The sequence below is a fragment of the Seriola dumerili genome, unplaced genomic scaffold (genome assembly GCF_002260705.1).
Source record: "Seriola dumerili isolate Sdu_G_001 unplaced genomic scaffold, Sdu_1.0 BDQW01000319.1, whole genome shotgun sequence".
Taxonomy (NCBI): domain Eukaryota; kingdom Metazoa; phylum Chordata; class Actinopteri; order Carangiformes; family Carangidae; genus Seriola; species Seriola dumerili.
Genome location: NW_019174574.1, coordinates 2,227,282 through 2,244,221, shown reverse-complemented (window position 1 = coordinate 2,244,221; position 16,940 = coordinate 2,227,282). Strand labels below are relative to the sequence as shown.

The following is a 16,940-nucleotide window of genomic DNA, read 5'->3' as shown; positions in this document are numbered from 1 at the left end:
GGAACTTGTCTCTTTGTGTGTGTTGTGTAGGTTCACAGAGATCCTGAAGTCATCTCTTCTTCCTCAGGTCCAAAAGGAAAGTGTTGGGCAGGAAGGACTCCACTGAGCTGGGTGTGAGGAGCCGCGTCATTGCTGCATCAGGGAGCACACCACCCAGCAGCACCACCAGCAGCCCGATGAACTCCCCAGTCTCCCTGGTGTCACCCTCCTCCCCTGTGACCCCACCAGGCGTACAGAGAGTCCCCGGGCCCATCTACAGGAACGCAAAGAAGTCCAGCACCTCCAACGAGGAGTTCAAACTGCTGCTGCTCAAAAAGGGCAGCCGCTCGGACTCCAGTTACCGCATGTCAGCTACAGAGATCCTCAAGAGCCCCATCGCTCCTAAGTCTCCTGGAGAGTCTCTGACGGAGTCGCCCAGACAGCCTGAGGAGCTCTCCTCCCCCCTGCAACAGCTGCAGCATAGTTCAGGACCAGATCAGCTCTCCAGCCCCAAAGCCAACGCTGAGGGTTTCTCCCCGAAATCCTTCCTCACGTCTGCTGCGTCCAGGCAGGGCCGCTCCAGAATCCCCCCACCCGCCAACAGCAGCCGCTACAGCATGCGCAGCAGACTGTACTCAGCGCCCATGCAGGCGATTTCTGAGGGCGAGACCGAGAACTCAGACGGAAGTCCCCATGACGACCGCTCTTCACAGGGCTCCACGTAGAAAACAGAGAAGTGTCAGAAGGTGTGAAATGATTTTGTTAGTTTACAGATAAAACAAACGGACCAGAGTGAGTTATAATATATATGAGATGTAGAAAGAGCAGGAGCATTGATGAGGTTCATGTGGTTCACAGAACACGAGGGAAAAACCACACTGTTAAAAAAAAATATAAATGAACTAATGGTGTTTTATAGCTGTTTCCTAGTTGTTGTTTTTTTTCTGTGGATATTTTAAACAAGTTCAAAAATATTTTATACATAAAGTATTTCTAAAAAAATCACTTCATGAAATGAATAGTTAGAGTAAGAATCAGGGAACCAGGTTATTTAGCATCTGCTTTCAGTGAAAATAAAATATGATTTATGAATAGAAATTAAAGGCAAAACTTTATTCCAGTTGAGTTCACAGCAAATACAGGCTTAAACATATTATCAACAGTCAGACACCCAGCTGACTCCACTCCTTCAGCCCTAAGAGTATTTTAATCTTTAATCCCTGAAATTGACATTTTTTATCTTGAAAACAGACAAATATTTTGTATTAGCTGTTTGTATTCTATGAATACCTATGCAATTAGACAATTTGTACATTTCCTCCAGCCAGTTACACCAAAATGATTTTCATACCACGACCTGAGCATCAGGACTAAAAGTGTGTGAGAAACAGCAGAAGAAAACAATGTGACGCCTCAGTGCATCTGCTCAAATCTGATGTGATGTCTGTGTATTTCCCTCAGTCCTTTTTAAAAGCATATAGTAAATTATATCAAAGATGATGTATTATTACAACTTTTTAAAATTCTCATGCAATAACATGAGTGAAAGAGGTGAGACAGGAAACGTCAGAGCCAAGCACTAACTCGACAATCTCTGGAAACAAGAAGGAGGCAGGTGTTAACGTGGGAGGTGAAAAAGTGATCAAAAAGTTGGAGGTGGTGAAACAGGAGCTGTGAGCGAATGAGGAGGTCATATGTTTAAGAAGAAAAAAACGTAACAATGGTCATTTCTGGTTTGCTGACTTGGTGTGTTTACGAATCGTTGAAAGAGGCAAGTGGAAAGTGTTCAGGAGGATCAAATACAAATATTTTATTTTACTCAGCAAGAGACAAGAAGTGACAGAGCAGCTTCGGGCCGCAGCAGGTTCGAGTGTTTCTGTGAGATTTTCAGTTGTGATGGAGGATGAAGGGTTAAATTTGAAACCAGGTCTGTGGTGAAGAGAGGAGGTTCTGGATTTGATGATGACGACGGACGACGGTCTGTTTTATTCCCCATCAAAGATCTAACTGTCACATTCTATGTGTCTGAACAATCTAAATATATTTATTTTTTATAACTGACACAGAAAATCTCCACACGCTCCTTGATTTGGTTTAAAACCTGAAACTGAAATCTTTAAATGAAAGTATATTTTATTCAAATGCTTATTTTGTTTATAAGAGACAGATTATAAATCTTATTTGAGACACTGGCTGCAGAGACAAATAGGCAAGCAACTCGTTAAATGTCATTAAACAATGACATAAACAGTCATAAGCTAGAGGAGAGGTTACAGATGTAACCCAGGCGCTCTGAAGCTGGTTTACTATCCTGCACATTCACAATAATTTACAAGTAAATTGTGTTTATTGCAGCGGTGGTATTCAACCATTATGCAATGTTGACTGAGTCGATGTAGCCATATTGAAGACTGTTCTCCACTATTGGTACACTGTAGATATCAACTTCATTTTGGCCTTAATAATGATACTCCACACTGATGCAACTACATAGAACAGGGTACACAGTGGGGTGTGTGTGTGTGTGAACCTTCATTCCAGCATTTATTTTTGCACTGATAAAGTGATGTTTGTGAAGTTTCAGTAGTCTCTTGCTGTACCTGGAGATATTCACCAACCTTTACATGGAGCTGTTTGACTTTCCTTTGAGTAATATTCACACTTTAGGAGTGGAGTAGATGCTTCTGCCAAAGGCTAGAACGTGTACATGTTAGTGGCATTGAACTGTTTTTCTCTTCTCGTTTACTTGACTCAAACCAATACTAAAAGAAAAAGAAATACGGCTTATTATAACTTATGGTACTAGATACATTTCATTTCAGATCAGCCTCTGTATACTGTAGGTATCAGCTTTGTATTTTTTTGTACAAACTTGTAAATACAATAACTTTTGGAATTGTCTCAAAGGTTGTTGAATTGTTTCTTATGTAAAAAAATGTTTTGAAAGTTTACATTAATTTCAAACCTTTGTATATTTTTGAGCTGTGGAACACTTTGTCTTGTATTTATTTTTTAGTAAGCATTGTGGAAATCCCATAGTAAATCCTATCAAAGCCAACTGCTAGCACAACAGGCTGCTTAGCAAATGTGTATAAAAAGACAAATAAATGTGACTGCTTTGAAAATGGGGATGTTGTTCTCATTTTAAAGGTGTTATCAATCAGTTTTACTTTTATTTTTTGTACTTGAGTACAAATTGCAGGGACTTAACTTGATTTCATTTCACTTTATAATTTACATTTCAGAAGGAAATATTTTTTTCTTCCCTGCATTTATTTGACAGCTGTAATTAGTAGTTGCTTCACAGATTAAGATTTTTCATACAACATGTATGATGGCCTTATAAAAAATAATTCATTGTTATAAACTAAACAACCCAACATTATATAAATTAGTGTAAATAAAAGTAATGTAAAATGAGATGGAATAATAATTAATTAGTAACAAATTGAATGGATAAAATGAATGAAATAAACAAATAATGAAAATAAGTTTAAAAACAAGAAAGCAACAACAACAACAAAACACTACTCAGTGCATTTTACTTATAATATTTGCGTACTCCAACTAAAGTATGATTTATGTATGATTTTATATTTGAATACTTCCACAACTGGAATCTTCACTGCAGGTGAAAAATGTGGCTTTTCATCTTGTTACAGTACAAATTGTAATCAGATTCATTTATTATTCAGTCACACAAACACTTTTTACAGAGCTGATGTTCTGTACTGGACTGCAGTGTCAGCTTGGTCTCCAAACCTGTGGATGGCGCCATTTCATACAACAAAACAAGACTGTAAGAGATTTTGGCTCAGGAGGGTAGAATTAGAAAAAAGACCAGATGAGTCAAGTGTATTGAAAATCTTGCTCATGAATAATTGGAGAACTTGTAAATGACAACTGGTAAACAACACTAAATGACAGATCCACATTGAAATCCCTATTTTCTTGTGCATTGTAGCACAATCAGATGTGTTGTGCTGCTGTTTCTAACAGACTGTATATTGGCAGTAAAACACCATAATTGTTCTGAGCGGTGTTCTGAAACATCTCCATACTTCTATCTTTGCTGTCTCATGTTACACAGCTACTACATTGTACTGAGTCAGGCTGCACAGAGTCCTGTGGTGTTGTGCAGGTCTCACCACAGTCAGTGCCATGGTGCCTCTGATTCAGAGCTAACACTAGAGGGTGTTCTTCAGCTGAACACACAGGAGAATATCCACTGGGTAATTTAATGCAAATTGAGTGTAAATTTAAATTAGGCCTCTTTGTGTCCAGGCCAGTGAAATAATACAGCTGTGAATTTTTTTTTTCAAACATCTGGACATGTTCCTCTCAACATAACAGACTGAGCTCTTAGCTGTAGTTATATACATGTCATTTCTACATGTGTTATGTCAGTTTCGTGGTCCAGCTCCACAGTCTGTGTGAATTCCCTTTGTTGCTCTGGTTAATGTCAAAGAGCCTGTGACGGACAAAAACGTCTTGTTCTCAGTCCGTACATGTCAGCTGAGCTCAGATTGTATGTGAAGGGGAAAAGAGGTAAACAAAGCCCTGGACTGTTTGGCATCCCAAGTGGGTACCTATCAAAGGGCACACTGACCGTGACCCCTGACCTCCATTTACATTGGAGACGGAATGGCTTGGAATGGCATGAATGGTGTCGAAATCAAGTGTTTTTGTTCTTCAGTGCGTTCAGTGTGTATGTAATGTGCTGAGATGGAGAATAAAATGGACATACAATGATTTTGGTTCCACTCTATGAGGAGTTGTCTTACAAGCTTTGATGGTGGTTGACTACAGACATGTCAGTCTCAGTGTTTGTCTTTGTGTTGTACAGCAGGCTTTGTGTCTCTGTTTGCCCTGTGGCTCTGAGACAGTACAGTGGATATTGTATAGGCCTTTAAAGCAAATTTCAGCACAACATGACTTTTATCATTGACTGATTATGAAGAACATGCAAAGGCAAGTAAAAACTCTCAAAAGAAAACATGCAGCTTCTCAGCATTCATTGGCTGCAGCTGTAAGGGATTGTACAAATATTATCAGGCAGGTGGGGGAAGGGTGGTCCAACTTTTTTGTGAGGTATCTTTGATTTTTTTTTCCTATTATTTTTTATCCTCATTTTTTCAGATTTTTGTTTTTTTTAACATTTATTAGAACAGGTTACTTGACTATTAGTCTCATGCAACCTTTTATACACAGCGATGGTATGGTATGAATTAATTAGTAATTGATTGTGATTTGTTAGAAAAAATAAATAAATAATAATAAAAAGAGACCAAATAGTTCCATCACTGTACAACTGTGTTCAGCTATGTTCACGTTCATGTATTTCTTTGCACCAAACAGCCAATAAACCAACTGTACAGACGTTAGCTGTAACCTAGCTGACAACGGACGAAACAACTGTGTCTGTGTTCAGCTCAGCCGCTATAACTAAACTCAGAAACTTCATTTCTTTGTTATTTCCTGCCAGTCTTTTCTTTTACTTCTCCTCTCTGCACCTTTATGAAACACACTCATAAAGACCTGGGATTCGTAAAAAATTTTCGCTCAAGTTTTTTCACCTCATGCAAATGTGTCAGCATCAGCTCAAGACGCGTGACTAAATGTAAATTCCCATTATATCGAGTCTTTTTATTGACTTTGTATGCAGTAGTGCTGCCATTTTGTCTGAACACGGTAACAGGGCTTTATTCTTATTAAGTTAAAGGGACGGTCCAGATAAAATATCTATAACCCTGGAGGGTAGGTTCTTGCTTTTTTATAAAATGGAATAGGAGATTCAGCCCCATTCCAAACCTCAGTAATTTTTGTACAGTCCCTAAATGCAGTAGAAGGATCTGTGGAAGACTCATTTATATGTAAGTAGTGATTATAATTGGGGGTATTTGTGTCCAATCCACATAAAGGGACTAGCGGGTAAAATTCAGCCTTCATGTTTGGATTTTCTAATGTTTAGTGACACATTTTTCCTGGATACACAAAATAAACCACACGACTGCATCTGATCCATACAGAATGAAATGCTATTGACAATTGTGATGACAGTAATATTGATATTTATCATTGGTCTATCTTTGGTAAATGAGTATTGATTGGAGTGGTGCAGCATGAGAGCAGCACATTTAGTCTTGATCTGAGCTGTATTTCAACATATGAGTAATACTGACTGCGGACAGGGTGGGGGAAGGGACACCGAAGACGTAACCACACCAAAGTCACCACCATGCCACCAGGGCATATTGTGAGGCTCATTATAGTGCATTAAACAGCCTCCCTGTGGAACAATGAGAGGCCCAGGGGCCCCTGAGGCAGAGCCTGAGGCTGGTTGGGACTGATATAGAGACCCAGGGGATCCTGCTCACCCAGGCCTGTCACTACCAGACTCTCACCCCCAGCTGCCAAACTCCATTTTCTCTGCGTCTGTCATCAGCCGTCACCAGGATAAGACTATCTAGAGTAGTGTTTAAATAAAAGAATGACAGTAATACTGGGGTTCAGTTTGTCTTTGGGGTCATCACATACTGGATATCTCTTCATCTTGTTCAAACTTTGGACATTTTTGGTGAATATAGTCAGGATGGTTTTAGTTGGTTAGAGTTAATGGTTTTTAATATCAAACTACACCTCTTTTATTATAGGTTTGTAATTTGGGAGTAATTTTGGAATAAAAAAAAGGATGGCCTTGAAAATCTCAATTTAAACCCAAATAAATATTAATGAATTATCAATTATAATTAGTAACTCTTCTCTACAAGATAAAATGAAGAAATTAACAGAATTCTGTCTAAAAGAAATGCTTTCCTATCCCTGTAATATTCTCACAGACCTTAACTTGTGACCCCTTGTGAGAGTCCGGACCACTACCTGCACAGCATAGTTAATAAATGGGAAGTGTATCAATTTATACATTCATTTTCCTGTAATAAGTACCAGATTATATATTTTGAAAATTACAAACAAAAGGCAGGCAGAACACGGCATGAAATTACATCAATTATATATACTATATACTATACTATACTATACTATACTATACTATACTATACTATACTATACTATACTATACTATACTATATTGTTGTTTTTTTAATGTATGTGTATATATATTATACATATTTCATGTCTAGAGGTAGTCTGTATCATTATCTATTCAAATTGTTTACTGAACAATTGTCTTCTTTATTTATTTATGTTTTTTTCATCTGTCCCTAACGGGGGGTGGGGGGGGGGGCGGCCCGCTGACGATGCTGCGTGCGCAGCTTCAGCCTGGAGTCGCTACGACGGGACCGCAATGAAGAGATAAATAGCAGCCTTATCTATTTATTTTATAAGTACTACGGGTCTCATTCATTCATAACGGAGAGACGGTGGCCGGCGGGGAAAGTCGCTGACGCGCTCGGCCGCTTCAGAGGTGAGTAGATGTTGGTTTTTGTTGCAAAGCTGGAATTTTTATGGAAGAAGAAGAAGAATTAAAGGGAAGGATATGAAACAGGGTGAGCCTTGGTTTTCTCATTTTTACGTCGCTGAAACGTAAGTGGAAACGTCGTGGATTTACGGACAATTATTTATCTAGTTGAACGGCCTCAGTTTTTATAACGTATTCAAGCTTTTTTTCGTGTCAGAGACGATGTGCGCAGCTAGCTTGTACCGTGAATAACGCGGACGGTCTGTCAACGTTTTTTAAATATTCTTCGAAGGACCGGGAAGTTTGGAAATAACGGGATGTGATTTAGCGCGAGGACCCCTCTCTGCTATTTATTAACTGTTTTAATGGCACCGAGCCGCACGCGCCCTCAGCCCTGCGTGTTATTACCGTGTGATGTGTGGAGACCAGCGCGTAGACAGCGCACAGACCCCCCTCCCACCCCCTGCTTTTCATGGCGAACCGTCGGCTTGCTCAAGGACCAGACACATATTTGTCTGGGAGCAGTGTGACGGTGTCTGCAGGAGAATAAACATGTCACCAGAGAAGACATAGAGAACATATCCTCAGATGAACTGGACCGTGTCTGTGTCAGGGCCTGGTGTTACAGCCTGCCGTTAATAACCAGGGAATGTGCTCCTCTTGGTGTCCTGTCACATGTGCAGTGACAGAACTGGAATAAAAGGAAAATAGAAATTTCTTTTAGCAGTGGTATAAAGACACACCCACAGATCTATCTGAATGGGTTATTCACATAGCCAGAAAACATTGTATGCTTTCTCATTTAAAACGGTTCCAGTTTAATTCCTCATTTGAATCTTCTCTTTGTATTGAGGGGAATGTGGATTTCTTACTGTTACTTCCTAACATTTGTATTCCGTGCAACCACTTATTTGCTAATGACTTCAGTGTAGTTAATACACATAAAAAACACTTGGCCGGGCAGTGTAAATGTATTTTGGTTCGGTTAAAGATTGTGAGATGATAAAAATGAGTTTCTCAGTGGGATTTAACAGTGTGGTTGTCACACAGTGATCACAATGATGATTATTACAATTGTATGAATTAGAACTGTTAAATTATTCATCAGATTTGATTATTACTGTGGCATGTAGGAGATCAGCTGGAGGGATGAATAAAAGATAATCTGCACTGATGGTGAGAGCAGCATGTGTAAGTCCAAGGATGTGACGCTCATGATGAGGCTCTGTGTGTCTCTCTAATGAGATGTAATTGGCTATTGGAGCAGAGGGGTGTTGAGAGTGATGACCTTTAGATCATCAGCCATACCCCATCCATCCCCTGGTGCTTTGTTCCTCCTGGTTTTAACTCTAAAGTGAACCCATAAGAAGGAAGGAACAAAGAAAGAGACTTGTCCCTGTAATGTATTTGGACTGCACTGCAGTTTAATGCAATTTAAGTTAAGGCGTTGTTGTTTTCTCCCTGCTATTGACTTAGCATGGAGTACATTCCATCAGTGAGGCAAGGAGATGAAAAAAAGGAAATGTGGAAATCATTACAGTATCGGGGACAGGGGAGGGATTTTATTTGGCTCTCTGTTGGGTCTCTTCTTGCCCATTTACTAAATTAGCAGTTACTGGTTAGTGAACACAAACCTCTAACAGATGATGTGTGAGAGTGAGGAACGGCTTTAGATGTGTCGCTGTGTTAGAGAAATACTGTGCGGTCATTCTATGAGAGGATTGTTTGTGTTGCATGTTTCTTACATTAGCTCATATATAATGAAAACTGCATCACACAGCTGCTATTTTTATCAACCCCCTCTACAAACACTATCATCATGTGGAAGTGGCGGAATCAAACCAGGAAGATTAATACGTTTAACCTAAAGATATTTATGGAAATAAGGTTGTATTTATTCTTCACTGACCCTATACTGTGAATTTGTGTCTGAGTACAGTTTTACAGAGGTGTGTTCAGGCTGTTTAATAGGTGTAACAGCACATTTACATGGGTTATTTAAGTTGATTTTAACTAAAAACGAAAAAGGGTAAAAAGGAACAACCAAAAGCTTTGTGTTGATGATTTGTGGCACATCAGCAGGAATCAGATATTTAGTGACGCTTCTGTGACATCTGTCTTTGACCTTCCCTCTCTGTGATAACACAGACGAAGCAAAGCCACAGTGTCAAATAATGTAACAGGAAAAAAGATGAACATGGTCTCTATGTACTTTGGCCCAGTCTTCATTTTGCTGGTTAAACTTCCTCCTTTGTCTGTGGAGTTGACATTGTACTCACATGATTCAAGAGCAGAGGAGGTGGAGTAGGGTGCTGTGATCTGCTGTGTTTGCTAGAAGGAGACTACAGCAACAACATGTCACCCTGGTGGTGATTACTGTTCAGCATCAGGTCACCAGAAGACTCTGATGGCTCAGAGTTCACACCCTCTAACATTATTTTTATTTCCTTTCATAAAACATCGTCTCACCCTGAGAGGAATGATTAAATAGATGCATTATCTGGGTTATTTTCCTCTCTCTGTGCCAGAGTCTTAACCAAGAAAGACTTCATTCATATTGGTCAGTGAGGCTTTATCGTGTCACAGACCTCATGACCATGTTATCAAGCAGGAAATGTCTTGCCTCAAACTTCCTGGAATGCAAGTGAGACCGTAGCATCAAAATCACAGACAAATAGAACAGATCAGAATTTCCCATTCAGTCTTAATTGTAAGACATTAGTTACATTTTCTAGAGCAGGAATGAAAAGAAAAGTGAGGTTTACTGTTGCTTATGAGAAAACAATCTTTTGCTCATGCATGTGTGTGACACTGATGTGTGCTCATGTCTTTGCTTTTATTCTTTTATTAACAATTTCTCCAAGTCCTCTTTGTCTGGCTTGCAGATGCAGTCTTCCTCATGAGGACAAAGGAGGGTGTGGGGCATATGCATAAACTACCATTACTGCCCATCATTCAGAGAGCTGACACCTTCCTCTTTGAACCTTTAAAATCCAGTCAACTCTCTGCTGTGTCAGGAAAACACATGGAGAATCAAGCTATAAATACACATCTTTGATTGTGTTCTTGTTTTTGTATTCACTTCATGCACACACACTTCCCAGACCTTTCCCATGGGTCAAACGGCGACAGGGTTATCGGTCGCCTGTCTGGCTGCAGAATCCTCCGTGTAATCCATCAGAGCCCTATTACAATCTCTCATCTATGCTACAGAACAATATAAAACCAGCCTGGGGGGATAGAGTACTCCTCCTCGCTGCTCACTGAGGCAACCCAACACCACATGAAGGCTGCTGGGAGGAAAAAAAAGTGTCACGCTTTTGCTAGTAAATTGGAACTGCATGTGTGCATTTAATTGAGTTTTTCACTTAAAAGGTAAAAGGTACTTTTATGTTTCGGGTTATTTAAAGTTGACCCCTTCCCAAGACCTGAATATTATTATTGGTGCTCCCAACAGTATGAATAATTGACCTCCTGACATTGGATGCATTGTATCTGTTGGCACCCAAGGGACATTTGTATCACAATAGATGGATGAGGTGTGTGGAGGTGTCATGTAGTGATGAGGAAAGGAAACACACAGTGGGTTTGTAAAAGCACAGTTACGACAGGGAAGCTGTCCTAAGAAGATAGATGGATGGATGGATGGATGGATGGATAGATAGATAGATGGATGGATGGATGGATGGATGGATGGATGGATAGACAGACAGACAGACAGATAGATAGATGGATAAATAGATGCACTTTGTTTAAAGGGACACTCCACCAATTTTACACTTTACTTCTCAGCTGTTGCAGAAAATTTTGTTTATAATGTATTTTGTGTATAATACACAAAACTAAAGAAAATAAATAAATAAATAGGTTAAAGGTACTTTAAAGCATGTATGTAACTTCTTCCTCTAGGGGTCTCAATCAAAACAATGACAAAAGGCGGCGTAGGGTGATGTCATTTAAATAGCGTAGGATATCATGGGAGTTGTTGTCTTCACCACCATTACCATAAGCTCCTCCCGGTTTGGATAAAAACACTGAATGAAGCAGTTTGACATTTAAAGTCAGTGTTTGAGCGACGCTGTACGGAGGACAGAGACTCAGGGAAGAGCTGGAGCTGAGATCGATGCTAACCTTTGTTCTGATTGTTTCTCTGATAACTTATGAAGCAGACGTTCAGCAGGTTTTTACCAGCAGCTGAATGATCCACAGAGGTGTCCTCCTCTCTTCAGTGACACAGGACAGGACGTCTCCAGCAGCTGGGAGCTGAGCTGTCTAACATTTCCTCAGCTTGTTTCTCTGATAACTTCAGATCCAGACGTCCGACGACTAAAATCCTTCATCTGCTTCAAATATAGAGCTGAAAACCACCAAGGTGGAAAAAGTGTATGTGGCTTACAACTAGACAAAAGTATTGCATGTCTCTTTGTCTCTTTACAGTCCCACATACAGTGAAAAATTGTCTCTTCAGACTGTTACACATTTAATGCAGATATCTGGGCTTTTGTTATTAAACCGATGCAGTCTATCTAGTGATATGTAGGTGTGCACCAGTCAATTGTATTGTAGTAAGTGTTTGTTTATGTGCATCAACACAGGCTTCCAGGCTTTTAGTTGGTCACTAGAAGATTCAGATCAGTTAGAAAACCAACACAACATAAACATAAACAAATATGGCCTCTACTCGGCCTCTCATATTCAATATAAATACATGTATGTGTTAAGTGTTAGTTTAGCTGTGAGTGAAAGTGATTCAATGTGTACCAGTGCTCTGAGGAGATATAATGAAACATAGTGCATGGCCCAGTAATACCATAGGAAGTTTGAGTCCCCCTCTGTCATATGGCAAGTATAATAATGTCAAACATAACCTGTGTCATCTATTGATCAAATAAAATTCAAACATTTTTTTTTTTTAATTTAGTAAAATAGGATATCGGCAAAAGTATATTTTGTAGTTTTGGATTCAGCTGCTGGTAAAAACAAAACACACTTTTTACACAATGATTTGTTTCCAGCAAACTTTATTTTTGGCAAGTGTTTGTCAGACATGGTTAGTTCATGTACCCTTGGAAAATTGAAAACTCAACGATTCTTTCTGTTTTTACAGCGTACCGTCAAAGAACTAGACATACCTCAATCTCAACATGCTTTGTTTGCAGTGTGTTTTATATTTTAATCAACAGTATTTCTTCCTGAGCTGTACTAGACACAACATGGAGCAGGTGTCCTTCACATGGCATTCGCAGGACAAATTCCAGTGATGTTCTCAGTGCTGTGTACAGTTTTTGTGTATGTGTAATTGTTGAAACTACAGCACAGCAGCAAACATTGTGTTTCCTGTGTTTCAGGGCTGCCTGGAAGAAGAATGGATGAGACCCATCACTAGCAGTTTTTGATTGACTCTTCAAGCGGAATAATGGAGGGTAGTGATGATGTGACTCAGCCGCAGACTGACGTGTGCAGCGCTGAGGTGAGAGGAAGTGAAATCACCAGTAAAGTGGAGGATGGAGCCACTCCAGTGATCCCTGCTGACTCCTGTGACAGCAGCACCACAGGACTGAGCAAAGGAGGCCTCTCTAACCTGGTGGAGCCGCCTGCTCCGTCAGTGGTGACTCCCACTGCAGAGTCTCCAGGAGGGGTGTCGCTCAAAGTCGCCACAACTGTGCTGCACCCAGTGTGTCTGGGAGAGAGCCCACTGATGCTGCCCATTCACCTCCAGATGGCTGGAGCCGCTGGCCCTCAGCTCGGCCAAATGGGGGCAGCACCGTACTTGATAACGAGCCAAAGCCCCGTTTCACTCCCCCTGGTCTTGGATCAGCAGGTCATCCAGCACATGAGTCCTTCTGTGATTCCTCAGACCACTAACTGTCCTCAGCTGCCGCTCCAGAACAACGTCCTGTGTCAGAACCCCTTGACGTTTGGTTTACCTCCACCTGTCGACCAGAAGTCAGTGGGACAAACGCAGGAGGCTAACCTGCTCTCTCTCCTCCAGAATCCAGCTTTTGCGGCCATCTTGCAGGACCTCTTTCCCTCCCAGGCTGGTTCATCAACCTGTCAGTCACCAGGCTCCAACTTCTTCCCCCTTCCTCCCCTCACACCTCCCTACACCTCCCCTCTGGCCCCATTAGTCCCTCCTGCCACACTTCTAGTCCCCTACCCCGTCATCATCCCGCTGCCAGTGCCTCTGCCCGTCCCTCTCCCCATCCTCATTCCTGTCCCTCAGACTGAGGACTCAAAGGGGAGCATGCCAAACACAGTTTGCACAGTGAGTAAAAGCACTCAGACTTCTCCAAAAGATACTACCTCTCCTTCACTGTCTTCAAGCAAATGCCTGCCACTGTTCCAGCCACAAAATGTGTCCCCGTCCTCACTTCCTCCAGATGAAGGACAGGCATTAGATCTGTCTGTCAGGGCATGTCCAGTAGAACCAAAACAGGAATACCCCAGCCTACAGCAGGACAGTGTGCTCGACCTGTCAGTGCCTGGTGTGAGGAAGAAGTGTGTTCAGTCGTGTAGCTCCAGCAGCTCACCAGGACGAGACAGAGATTCAGCCTTCCAGTCCAGTCAGGATACGAGTGGTACTTCGTTGTCTCTGGGGGTCGAATGCTCTCAGAGTTTAGATTCCAAACTCCTGGGAAGTCTGGCTTCCCTGGAGTTCAGCCGGCAGCACAAGTGGGTGGTTGACAGTAATGCGGGTGGGTCTAGCTCTGTAGGTCAGGATGCGTCTCTCAGCGGGCCTGGAAACCTTGAAATAGTCAGTACCTCACAAACGGCCAAGGTCATCGTCTCTGTGAAGGACGCAATCCCTGCCATCCTGTGCGGGAAGATAAAAGGTCTCTCGGGGGTCTCCACCAAGAACTTCTCCATCAAACGGGACGGCAGCCAGGGGGCGTCTCTGCAGCAGCTCTACAGAGTGCCGACAGCATCCCAGGGCGAGCAGCATGACCCCAATGACCCGCTTAAAAAGGTCCCTAAAAACAGAGCCATCAAACTGAAGAAGGTCAGCTCACAGGAGATCCACTTCCTTCCCATTAAGAAGCAGAGACTGGCAGCGCTGCTCCCCAGGAAGTGAGGGCGCTTGGCGGAGGGGGATTAATTGTTGGACCGCTCTCTGGTAATCCCTCCAGAGCGTGTAACGTAAAACACATGTGGGGACATTCTGTAATCAAACTCATACACTTACATGTCCAATCAAAGCTCAGAGTTTGGCTCCAAATGTTGCTGAAACTGAGGCTCATGAATGTGACACTGAGGTTCCAGAAAGCTGAACGGCTGTGTTGTTATGTAATGCACTACTCTGGAGTGTTATACTAAACCATAAATGTTGTTTTGTGTATGGCAGCTTAATGGGCTCTCCATGTGGCTTTGGAGTTTCTCTTTATAATTACAGCAGAGACACATGGGTTCCATTTTTCCTTTTGGGTCATGGTTTGTTTCCATGTGTCATTTTTCTGTAAGTGCACTGAAGACCCCAAAAAGCCAATAGTCGAGGTTCTTGCTGTTTGGAGCAGAGCAGTGTTCACCGGCAGGACGTGACTGAGACTGTTAAACCATGTCCCATCATCATCATCATCATCATCATCACAAACGTCCGTAGTCATCAGTAGCTCACTGGAGCGACATGCTCTTTTCTGATTGGCAGGGGTTTAGCATGATGGGCTAATAAGGAGTTGGCAAAATCAACGTTGGCAACAATGTACATTCTTACTTTGTTAAACAGCAGGAAAAAAGGGATGTCTTAATTGTTTTCATATTGAAACAACACTACAGGCCTGGCCAAATATATTAAGACATTTCTGGAAAGAACTATTTTTGTCTGTGTATACAACACTATGCCCCCCTGGCTGTTTCCACTAACAGACTTATGAACTGAATCTAGGTGGAAACGGTATACATCAACTTAAAATGTGAAGGTTAAGATGAAGTAGAAGGGAACAGCCACACTGAAGAAATGATGAGCGTTTCCTTGGCTTCAGTGAGAGAAAATACTGCTCATATATTTGTTAAAGTGCGTGTTAGTCTGTTATTAGAACCAGAACCCCCCCCCCCCATCAAATATTTCAGTGTAAGACATTTGTTCCAAGTAGTTTGGTGTCATCTTCAGTGTTTGGTGGAGCATGGTGTTTTCTCTCTGTCCCATGATTCTGATCAGATGTGAATGTGCAGAGTGTTTGTCGTGTGTCAGTTCATTTTTACTGAGTGCACTTTGTCATAGTTTAGTTTAAACGTTACATGGTGTCCTACCTATTCTACTAAGACTGTTGCCCCTTTGTGATTACAGTGAAAATCTGTGAATTACAGGCCAAGAACTAATAACAGCCATATGCAGACTGTCTGGATGAACAGAGGAGGGATGGAAAATACATAAAGCTCCACTTTTTTACCAAGTCTTTATTTATAGTGATGTGCTTTAGTACATCTTTAACTAATGTCTGCAGTCCATTCAACAGAAAGCTCTTTTTCCCACCGTGAAGTAGTTTGAAATGTTGTAGAGGATTTCACCCTAATTTATTCTCTGTAACTTTTATTTATACAGTCTGTGTATATACTGGACGGTCAGTGAGGAGACAGAGTGTGACTGGATTTAAAAAAACAGCTTCCTTTGTACCTGTCAGTCTCCTGAAGCACCTTTTGCTTATGAAAACTTTTGTTTGAATTGAGATGTTGGTGAAGAAACAGTTGAAATGCTGGCAGTTAAATGTTTGCTTACTGTACAGTACGTGTGCTTTTTTATATGGAAGTGAACTAAAATGTCCCAAGCTCTAAATTTCCTAGTCTTGTCTTTTTTTTGATGACGTTTTCTATCTGGTTTTTCTACCTGGTTTGATATCAGAGAGAAGTCTTCTTATGTCAGAGTTCACTGAAAGCGGGCTGGAGGAAGCCTTCTGGTAAGAATCAGCTCTATTAAGACAAAATGTTTCATCCAGCAAAACCAACTCTTTGTGACAGAGAGGTTTGTATTCCTATCAAATAGCCCAACGGAAGAGGCTTCTTACAGTTTCTAAACTGAATGAAACCCTCCACAGGCTGCTGAGTGTGAAGTCTGGAGCTGAGGCGCTAAAATGACTGGATGCTGTGTTCACAGTAAATGAAGCACACACACACTATATGAAGTGTTAGTGATGTAACTGTGGTACATGAGAGTTTTCAGCTTTAAGTGCACTGACTCATCAGACTCATCTGGCATCTCATTGATTTGTATGGATGAGAAACTCAATGATTTCTCATTCAACAGTGCTTCGATATTTGTGACTTTTATTTTTATATATATATGTCAAACAAGCAGCATAAAGCCTTTGGTTGTTTGTCAGTGAATTGATGGTGGATAATTAAACCTAAAGCATTTTTAGTTCATGTTGCATGTAATAATCAGATCGTCCTCAATGTGTTGTTCAGTCAGACTGCATCCAGAATACAGTGTAACTGAGAACACAGGCCCTTCCTTATACAACATATGTGATCAATCAAAATCATTTTTCATAATGCCTCAAGTGTTTTCAAACTGTTTTGACAGTTACTCTTATTTTTCATGTTGTAAACA

The 16,940-nt window shown here is 41.1% G+C and overlaps 2 protein-coding genes across 2 annotated transcripts in view; both read left to right on the top strand.

The window, feature by feature from the left end:
- Positions 1-3,082, top strand: part of nhs (NHS actin remodeling regulator) — a 55,618-nt gene extending 52,536 nt beyond the window's left edge. Inside the window, exon 9 of the mRNA XM_022759120.1 lies at positions 68-3,082. Within this exon, the coding sequence (XP_022614841.1) occupies positions 68-704 (637 nt within the window). The 3' untranslated portion in view covers positions 705-3,082. The remainder of the gene's footprint in view (positions 1-67) is intronic.
- Positions 3,083-7,292: 4,210 nt separating this feature from the next.
- Positions 7,293-16,364, top strand: rai2 (retinoic acid induced 2). The gene is made up of 2 exons (XM_022759135.1): positions 7,293-7,405; positions 12,748-16,364. The coding sequence occupies exon 2, from the start codon at positions 12,816-12,818 to the stop codon at positions 14,469-14,471; it is 1,656 nt and encodes a 551-aa protein (XP_022614856.1). The 5' UTR covers positions 7,293-7,405; positions 12,748-12,815; the 3' UTR covers positions 14,472-16,364.
- The last annotated feature ends 576 nt before the right edge of the window (positions 16,365-16,940 follow it).